Source organism: Pygocentrus nattereri, chromosome 27 (genome assembly GCF_015220715.1).
Source record: "Pygocentrus nattereri isolate fPygNat1 chromosome 27, fPygNat1.pri, whole genome shotgun sequence".
NCBI classification, from domain to species: Eukaryota; Metazoa; Chordata; class Actinopteri; order Characiformes; family Serrasalmidae; genus Pygocentrus; species Pygocentrus nattereri.
Genome location: NC_051237.1, coordinates 5,912,965 through 5,923,339, shown reverse-complemented (window position 1 = coordinate 5,923,339; position 10,375 = coordinate 5,912,965). Strand labels below are relative to the sequence as shown.

Genomic DNA, 10,375 nt, shown 5'->3' with positions numbered 1-10,375 from the left:
CCTTTGCCTTTGCCACCATTCTTTTCACTATGCGACTAGCCTCACAGTACTCCTGCCTTCTTCCTTCATCTCTCTGGTTATACCACTTTTTCTTAGCTGCCTTCTTCTTCTGAATACTCTCCTGGACTTCCTCATTCCACCACCAACTTTCCTTGTCTTCTTTCCTCTGACCAGACGAAACACCCAACACATTCTTGCCAGTTTCTCTCACCACCTTAGCTCTAGTTTCCCAGTCCTCAGGTAGCTCCTCACTACCCCCAAGGGCCTGTTGCAATTTTTCCCTGAACTGCCTGCAACCATCCTCCTCCTTCAGCTTCCACCATCTAATATTTGGCTCTGTCTTCACTCTCTTCCTCTTCTTTGTTTCTAATCTCATTCTACAGACAAGCACCCTATGCTGCCTTGCTACACTTTCCCCTGGTACCACTTTACAATCTCCAGTCTCCTTTAGGTGGCATCTCCTGCTAAGGATATAATCCACCTGTGTGCACCTCCCTCCACTCTTGTATGTCACCCTCTGTTCTTCCCTCTTCTGAAAATACGTGTTCACCACAGCCATTTCCATTCTCTTTGCAAAATCTACAACCATCTGACCTTCTGCATTTCTGTCTTTCACACCATACACCCAGCACCTCTTCATCCCCTCACCAACATGTCCATGATGTCCATGATGCAATTTCCATCGCCACCCTGCTGGACAACAGCAATGGAGGCGGTCGTTGTTAACCCGGGCCTCGACCGATCATATTTGTGATCTGCATGATAGTTTTGGCACAGGTTTTACGCCGGATGCGCTTCCTGACGCAACCCTCACCATTTATCCGGCTCGGGACCGGCACCAGTAGTACACAAAGTACACCCCTAATGGCTGGTTTATAATCATCTTATGGAAATGGTGGACTTAAATTTTCTTCACTGAAATTAATATTAGAACATTTGTAATTTCTATAGCAACTACACAGACACAGTTATTCACTTATTTGGCTCTGTGAATATGTTAATAACTAAAGCTCTCTTTATAACAAAAAAAGCTAAAAAAATTGTTAAAGCATGTGAGCGCTTTAATTTTTTGTGTAGTTATGAATATTCCCCCTAGCAAATTTATTTATGTATACATACACTGTTACGTGTATATTTCATGCCTCTGGTGTTGTGTAATGTGTAAATAAAAACTATAAAATTTATCACAGGGACGCGGTTCAAAAAATCGATAATCGTTATCGATTATTCATCCTGAGGATTTGACTCGATAATAGATTATACAGCGCTGATGCAATATTGTGATTTAAAACCTCTTATGTTAGTTACAAATAAAAATCATCTGCTCTGCCTTTGGACCCTGATGTTGTTGGATTTGTGTAGTCTTTTTGTTACAATCCTGTAATCTTTCTACCGCTATTTTAAAAGTTATAACAAATTACGTGTGGAGTAAAGAGACTTTTATTTTGAAAAATATGACGTAACCGGCAGCAAGCTACACGTTTTCTGAATTGTCGGAGACTCGGAGACGCCGGTAGGGATTTTTTTCAGCTCTCTGTAATATTAAACACTATTTAGTTTATATAAAGACTTAATGAACATGTCTTTAAACGTTGTCGTTGCCTCCCATAGCAAATAAACCTTAAAAAGAAGTCAAAAGCCTAATAGGCGTGCTCTTAGTTTCATAGGCAGTTAGCATATGTTAGCTAACCTGTCAGTGAAGTCCGAGCGTTAGCCGGAGTCGTGCCGCTTTACATCAGCCTCGATTTAGATGTTTTTTGAGATAACACCATTGTGTAGACACCATATTTTCCGTACAGTTCGTAGGATTTTACGGATATTCACTCATTTAGTGATTTAAATAACTAAATATTTATGCTGCGGGATGGCTTTAGGTCTGTATTTGAGTAGCAGTGACGTCAGTATGTAAGGTGTTTTACTGAAGGTGTCTTCAGTTCTTAGTAGGTTAGCAGAACCTTTTTTATTACAGGCCTGAATTCATTTGTCGTACACTGTACGTTCACAAGCATCTAGTCTAGATCCACATTTTGTGAATTTTTCTGTTTTAAGGTACACTTTTTGCTGACACTGCGTTCAGTTGCGCACACAGATTGAAAAAGCATGGGCAGTAGAATTGGACGCTGTGGAGCAGCATAAGCTTAAGGACACGATGGCCTCTGCCAAACATTAGCTAGAGGGATAGAACCTCTGAGTACAGAAATTTAGCGTCACACAACACAGGACAGTAACAGTAGTAAGGGTGTAAACAGTATCACAGGAAGAATAAATATAAAAGATAAAATACAACAATCTGGTATAAAATCTATAACCTGAGATGAAAGAGGCAGTGCAATGATGACTGTACCAGGAGGCACTGGTAACAGCAAAATTGCAGATATGTACAGGTATATAAGACATATGTAATGGCATGTAATGACAAGACTGAATAAATACGTGCGGATATGTCTGGGTAACGGCATATAATGACTAATACTGAATAAATACGTGCAGATGTTGCTACCAAAATAAAGTGTAATCAGTTGTAAATAATTAATAAGAATAATTATGTATTAATAGCAGTAAATCATTAAATGTTGATATGCGGTTTTTGGTTTAGAGATTTCCTTTGCATATTGTCTGAGAGTACAGCCAGGGCACCATGGGAGAACAACTGAGTCCTGAGGAGAAGTTCAGCCTCATCACAAGAAACCTTCAGGTGAAATATTCCTCATCAATACAGTAATTCACAAACATCACATTGGGCATTGTCTGTTTAATGATTGTCTTATTTAATAAGTTGATACTTAAGGAATAGATCATGAGTGTATTGTCATAAAATAACATCGTGACCGAAGATCATCACAGAGTGTTAGTTGCTTTTATGCAACAGTTAAATAAATAAAGTAAAAAATTAATAAATTGGGTAGTGAACGTGACATTTCATCTGTTTTAATGTTCGCAGTTCCTTCCACCAAATTATAGCTCCTTAACAAGCAGCTTGTTGCTACATTGGAGTAACAAGCTCCGCTCACACACTGTTCAGCTGGCAGTTCGTTCTCCAGCTCCTTACATTAAATTCCCAAATTGTCATCACCACTGAGCAGCTTTCTTGTTTTCATTTCTGGGTAAATTTCTGGCTGATTCCATGTTTGGTTTTCTTCTGTAACAGTTGCCGGCTGAAAAGCTGCTCAGTGGTGATGACAGTTTGGGAATTTAGTGTAATCTCATCTTCAGAGTCTGACCAAATCAGCTGTCGGGCAAATATGATCTTGAAAGTATCCATTTTCTGTTTGTGCGCAGAGTAAGAAATAAAAAAGTTCAAATGCCTTCAGTGTCTCATACAGCTGTCAAGCTTGTTGCTTAGCAATGGCATCTCAGCAGAGTGATACAGTGTTTGTGAAAAAAACGTGATGTTATGGTGAAATAAAAGCACGGTTAGAAAACTTTCCAACCAATCAGCTTGCGTGGCCAAAACTAACTGTTGTATAATGAGAAGTACAGCCCTAATCTGATATCTAGTACACCTACAATATTGGCCACTCCTGCACCAGAACTTTTTTACTGGTGTCCACACTGTTTAATTTTTGTTCTGTTACCCATACTGGTCACTACTAAATACTGTAAACCATCTTGTTTTGTAAAATGAGTCCAGGTAACCCATCCATTAAATAAAAATTATGTATTATTTTATGTATAAATATTTTAAATAAATAGAAACTTCTAACAAAATATATATTTGGCCACTAACATGAGACCCTGCAAGCTGGTGTTTACACCATTTCACTTGTCCTGTTTTATCTGTACACCCTGTACAGATGAAACCCTGTATAGAAAGCCAGCTTACCTGACATTGGCCTTTGTGTCTCTAGGAAGTTCTTGGGGAGGAGAAGCTTAAGCAGCTTCTTCAGGAAAGAGAATTAAAGGTATACTGGGGAACAGCGACCACAGGAAAGCCACATGTGGCTTACTTTGTTCCCATGTCAAAGATCGCTGACTTCCTGAAGGCAGGCTGTGAGGTGAGTGTAATTTTAAAAATATAAACCTAGTAAATGTGCTAGTCACCATTATGCTGCATTCACTTGTTGCCATGAAAAGATGTTCTGTGCCTTATGTGACCGTGTGACAGTGGTATGTTTCCATGGTGATGGCATCCCTGGCGGAAATAGATAATTTGAGAGAAAAACTTAAGCATTGCTGATTGTTTATTTAAAGTCCAAAAAGGCAGGATCAAGTGGAAAACACAGGATCATTATTTTAGCTTGAGAATTGTACTGATACTAATGTTAATTGTAGTTGCTGTACTAGTAATGATTGTATTTTTCCATTAATAGTGTGGATATACTTTTCCTCTCTTGCCCGTATGTGATTTGTAGGTAACAATCCTTTTTGCAGACCTTCATGCCTACCTGGACAACATGAAGGCACCCTGGGAGCTGCTGGAGCTCCGGGTACAGTACTATGAACAGGTCATCAAGGCCATGCTGGAGAGCATTGGGGTCCCTCTGGAAAAGCTTAGGTTTGTCAAAGGCACAGACTATCAGCTAAGCAGGTGAGAGACTGGTGTCGTAGACATCATGATCCTAAAATACAGTACATATGATATCTGAACAGAAATAAGATTAACTTGGTTGAAAATAGCGGCCCTGATATCATTCTTAGCCACCACTTGCCATTCATGTTGCTAACCCATAAATATTGAGCTGGATGTCAGGAGGTAAAAATGTGGATATCCACAAAATCTGGAAAAAATAGTGGTTTATTTGTAATTACATGTGTGTGGCCTAGCTGTAATGTGTCAAGCATGGGTTTCCACTTAGCAAGTTGAAATGAGTCAGCATGACAATGTAAGACAAAATCATGTTGACATTGTAGATTTTCTATCCAAGTTGAACAGATCAGATTTTGGAATGTCTTAAACAGAGGTTGCTTTATTCTGAATATTTGTGATTAATGTTCCTTTAATTCAAATCAATGGCTGAACTTCAATTTTGCTACTGTAGGATACAAGTACTGAAAACTGTATTGCATTAGAGTCAGTGATGCTTTATTTGGTATTTGCATTACTTAGCGTGATCATGGTAACTGGTAAGATATAAATCTCCATGATATTAGAATTGCATTACTCAGATTTGGTAAATCAGTATTTGCACTGAACAAACTGGCATTACAGGTCTCTAATTTGAGAAAATAAACATGGTTTGTCTTTTAATTACTACAAGTTTTATGTAAGTACATTTAACACTGGGGATTGGAAACATTCGATATGATAAAGCATCAGTCTGGATGCGTGTCTGAGATAAACATACAGCTTGCCATCTCTCTTCATGTATGACAACACACTTCTCCAAATTTCATGGACAATTACTGTTTATTTAATGACTTTAACATTAAAAAATAAAATCTAAAATGTGGCCTGTGCAAAATTTATGGCACCTTTTACTTTCACCAGGGTTGTTTAAACATTTCCATATGACTGTATTCTTGTAATCGTCGTTCCTCTGTTTAATCTTCCTTTGGTTCGGTTTTCCCTGTTCCCTGTGTAGGGAGTATACGCTGGATGTGTACCGACTTTCGTCCATGGTGACTGAGCATGATGCAAAGAAGGCTGGTGCTGAGGTTGTGAAGCAGGTGGACCATCCGCTCCTGAGTGGTCTGCTCTACCCTGGACTACAGGTGCTTAGCTGCACTAAATGGAATAGTTCATTGTTTTATGTAACTAGCTTTTTGAAGCAATTAGTGCATTGTTTCTTTTTGAATTACCTAACCAACCGAGTGTTGTAAGAATCTTGAGGTCACAATTTTATTTTGGTATTTAGGCTCTGGATGAGGAATATTTAAAGGTGGATGCTCAGTTTGGTGGAGTCGACCAGAGGAAGATCTTCACTCTGGCAGAAAAAGTATGAATAATATTGCGCTTCAGTGCTGATCTCTAGGTAAATTTTGTGAAGTGTTAAGTATCATTAGGTTGTGACTGACTTTTTTTTTCCTTTTTGTTCTTTTATTTCTTTTTGTTCTTTTTGTTTTCATTCTGCAGTACCTGCCTTCTTTAGGATATACAAAGCGGATCCATATGATGAACCCAATGGTGCCTGGTCTGACTGGAACCAAAATGAGCTCTTCTGAAGAGGTGAAATCTTAAGGGCGACTGCTCTTTTATCAACTTTTGGTATTCATATATTTCATACTGAGACTTTGCCCTTGAACCCAGGAATCCAAGATAGACCTCCTTGATAAAAAGGACGATGTGAAGAAGAAGCTGAAGAAGGCCTTCTGTGAGCCTGGGAATATTCAAAACAATGGCATTCTTTCTTTTGTCAAGCATGTCCTCTTCCCTCTGAGTTCTGGTGAGTTCAAACTTTCTATTTTGGCACCTCCTGCTGGGAGCATTGCCACATTACATCTGGACGAGATTATCCACAGCAACAAGTCTTAATGCATTGCCAACTCTGTCCTCTACACTAGAATTTGTGATTAAAAGAGATCCTAAGTGGGGAGGTGATAAAGTTTACACATCCTATGAGGAAGTGGAGAAGGACTTTGCTGAGGAGGTTGGTGAAGAACACTTGCCATCATTGAAATGTGTTACTTAATTTTATGAAATAGTACACTTTTGCAATTGTATGAAACATTATTCATAGCCAAAACATTTGTGTGTGCCTTATTAATTTGGTGAATATCTTTTGTTAAAATGTCTGTCAATTTTTGATTCACAGCAAATCCACCCTGGTGACTTAAAGGCCTCTGTAGAGGTGGCTCTGAACAAGCTTCTGGACCCTATCAGGAAAAAGTTTGAGACACCAGAGTTGAGGAAACTGACCAGCCAAGCCTATCCAGAGCCCACTAAAAACAGTGAGTGTAATAGGACATGCTATTTGAACTGTTCTCTACAATTTTTTTATGCTTATTTTCAGGTACTTCCCTGTAAAAGTGATGACTATTATGTGTGACTATTATGGTTTGTATTCATGGAAGGGGTTTGTGTTCTTTAAGTCTTTTTTTAGTAAGACCACATTCACCAGGTTTTTAAAAAATTGCTAAGCATTGCTATACATAGCTGGTTTGCTGTGGATGTGTTTGTGGCTAGAGATCAAGCTGTTGTCAAATAATAATTCCTCCCCCATTTTGTTCATAATTGACATAACTGGCTGGAGCCCCATCCTACAGTGTTTACTATTGGCTGTTGCATGAGTACATCAGAGTATGCTCTTTCAAAAGTTCAGCTCTGTAAAATGTTTTCAACAGAGAGCAAAGTTTAATTTTCACGAGTTGTTACGTTTCTGTTGTCCGCCAGCGCATAGTTTTTATAGAATTCTGTGGCCAGCGATGTTTTTGACAGTCCATGTGTCATTTTAAAGTCTTTTTGAATCAAGTCTAAGCTTGAGAAATTGTTTGTGATTTGTTTCTCAGAGTTTGCAGCAAAAGGGAACCCCAAAAATGCAACAGAAGAGGACGACGTTGTCCCATCCAGACTCGATCTCAGAGTGGGCAAAGTCATCAGTGTAGAAAAAGTATGCAGACCCAGTACTTTTCTGTGCTTGAGTTATGACACTTCCAACTAGGGGTGGGCGATATTGCAACAATATTGTATCAGGGTATTCAGGATAAACAACATTTTTCTGAAATGCAATAAGTTGGAGCAGACAAACTAGAAGCTTTTTCTATCACATAAAATATTATAATACAGTAAGAATATTATATAAAAATGGTAACAGACTACGACAATGACTTTTATTCCTATATTTTTACAAACTGCATTGCACTAAATCTAAATAGGCTTGATTATGCACTCTTTAATGTAATGTTAGTCAGTTTTTTTAGTGCTGATGATATCCACAGTATCCTCAGGAAAGTGTATTGTGTTGTAATTTATCATGATAATGATAAAACATATTGCCTACCACCCACTCACAATATACTTATTGCTGACTAATATAACTTTGTATTGTTCTTTGGAATGAGTAGGCACTTATGTTATGTAAGTAGTGCAGTACCTGTGTTTAATTGCTTTCATTTGGCATAACCTGCTAGTGACAAAGTCTTCATGATGTTTAATTGCACTTTAATCTTGAACTCTACAGCATCCGGATGCAGACTCCCTGTATTTAGAGAAGATTGATGTTGGAGAGGAGCAGCCTCGGACTGTTGTCAGTGGATTGGTGGCTTATGTTTCCCAAGAGGAGCTTCAGGACCGGCTTGTGATACTGCTGTGCAATCTGAAGCCCCAGAAGATGCGTGGAATTGAATCTCAGGCTATGCTGCTCTGTGCCTCAGTGTGAGTATCTCCAATAGCCAGGCTTTAGAACTAGGGATGCATTAATACAGATACTGGTATTGAGTATCTGCTTGATACTGTACTCTGTTTGACTAAATAGAATTGCAAAGTGTAAAGTGTTTTTTTTTTTTTTTTTAAATTGCATTTGTAAAATAGGCAGTAGGCAGTATTTGCATTTGTAAAATAGATCGTATGCTCCTACCATGTACACCATTTGGTTGTAGTGTCAGTGCACAGTGTGGTACAAGTTATCAGAGCTGCTGTAGCACAGTTTCTTAATGTGTTTGGTCATTATTTTGATGTGCAGTGTTATTTTAAATGAAACGGCAGCACTGATATTTGTTCATTCACTGTATGTGCACTGTCTGTGTAGGCTGCATTTCACATGGTATGTCAAGCGGACTGAGCTTTTTCATATAGTGTGAGCATATATTAAAGGCTTTGTCCATGAACCATGGTCTATTCAAATGTACGGTGAGAGTCCACAAAGAAAAAGATGCCTTGGACGAAGAAAAAGATGACTCCTCCAAGATGTAAAACTCAAAATGTGAGACCCTTGAATTAGCAGTGAATGTGATTCTTGCTGTCACTGTGGTACAGAGACAGATGCAAAGCATTGGATCAAAATCATCAAACATGCTTTACTACCACGGGGTTTTCTGATGTGAAACAAAACCTGCTCTTCAATACAATACTACGTGAACTAATATAAGTAACTAATGTAACATAACTAGTTAGTGCACTTCATTTAAAATTAGCTAGATTTTAATGATTTAATTGTTAAGGTACATTGCACTCATTTACACTAACAACTGTGTAATTTTATGCAAGTTACTTAATGTGTCTCAATATCAGTGTGTACTTAAAACATGTACTTGTATTCTGCCTGAAAAAATCTATTCATCCCTGATGAGAGCAAGCTGACAATTTGCTGCTGTCAATTCAGAGGCCTTAATTTCTTTCCTGGTATATATGATTTGTCTCCATTTTCTGTATATTCTGTGTCCCAGTGAGGGGGATCCCAGGAGAGTAGAGCCTTTAAATGCTCCCGAGGGATCAGCACCAGGAGATCGTGTGTATGTAGAGGGATTTGAGTCAGGCAAACCAGACGATGAGCTGAAGCCAAAGAAGAAGGTGTTTGAGAAATTACAGGTATGTGAATGAGAGATATGAAACTGGGCTGGCAGGTGCTATGTGCTCAGTTGTGTATGAAGGATGGTGGACAGAGGTGCTATGTGCTCAGTTGTGTATGAAGGATGGTGGACAGTTTATTGTGTCACACATTGATTGTATGGGTGAATGTGTGTGTTCCCTTCTCAGGTGGACCTGAAGATCTCAGATGAGTGCATAGCTCAGTGGAAAGAGAAAGATCTGATGACCAAACTAGGAAAAATCACCTGTAAAACACTGAAAGGTGGCAACATCAGCTAGATATTTCCTTCTTTCCCCTAGTCTTCAAATCTAGAGTTATAATGGAAACCCAACATCCCAATAACAAATGCACAGTGCCAGATATGACTTTTAATAATTGTAACAGCAGTCAAAGTCTGAGGAATCGGTTAAAGAACATTAAGTGCTTTTTTTCACAGAGGTTCATTCATTCCTTACGTCACTTCTTGTCTGAAATAGCAAAAGTGCATCTGTTTTCAAGTGGGTATTGTCTCTGAATGATGTGCTGCACATTGCATGTAATTCTGCCCAACATGTCTTTAGCATAAAGTGCATAATAGACTGGTCTTATGTTACCTTTCAAGTCTTCTTGTGGTGAAACATCAACGGTTACCTTTAGTTGACGGAAATTAGGCCATTCAAACACTGGGAAACCATTACATACTGAACTTAACATGCATATGGGATAATGTTAATGAAACATGTTAATTCATAATAAATATATATATAAAAAACATTGTTCTGCTTTTCATTTCTTTTTGTTAAAGGAATTAGAAGGTATTTGCATGCTAAGAGTTGGAAGGAATGTTTGAACTGTGCTCATCAGATTGGCCAAGTTTTGAGAAAACGGGATCTTTCACATCTTCCCGAAGAAGTCAAGTACATTAAAGCATGTTAAGTGCTGGTCTTAAATAATTTAAAACCTACTTCTGCATTATACTATATATATTAAAC

At 38.4% G+C, this 10,375-nt stretch overlaps 1 protein-coding gene across 1 annotated transcript; it reads left to right on the top strand.

Annotated features, from left to right (window-relative positions):
• Positions 1–1,386: 1,386 nt before the first annotated feature.
• On the top strand, positions 1,387–10,159 carry yars1 (tyrosyl-tRNA synthetase 1). Its single transcript, XM_017694083.2, has 14 exons — positions 1,387–1,513; positions 2,597–2,695; positions 3,849–3,995; positions 4,353–4,528; positions 5,523–5,652; positions 5,796–5,876; positions 6,014–6,106; positions 6,188–6,323; positions 6,442–6,527; positions 6,693–6,828; positions 7,387–7,487; positions 8,058–8,251; positions 9,262–9,403; positions 9,572–10,159. The coding sequence occupies exons 2-14, from the start codon at positions 2,639–2,641 to the stop codon at positions 9,680–9,682; spliced, it is 1,590 nt and encodes a 529-aa protein (XP_017549572.1). The 5' UTR covers positions 1,387–1,513; positions 2,597–2,638; the 3' UTR covers positions 9,683–10,159.
• The last annotated feature ends 216 nt before the right edge of the window (positions 10,160–10,375 follow it).

Bases quoted from the DNA above. Each gene is read 5' to 3' on its own strand.
- yars1 (XM_017694083.2), top strand. From the start codon at position 2,639: ATGGGAGAACAACTGAGTCCTGAGGAGAAGTTCAGCCTCATCACAAGA. The intron at 2,696-3,848 runs GTGAAATATTCC...TTGTGTCTCTAG, and splicing joins TCATCACAAGAAACCTTCAG to GAAGTTCTTGGGGAGGAGAA. The intron at 6,829-7,386 runs GTGAGTGTAATA...TTTGTTTCTCAG, and splicing joins TCCAGAGCCCACTAAAAACA to AGTTTGCAGCAAAAGGGAAC.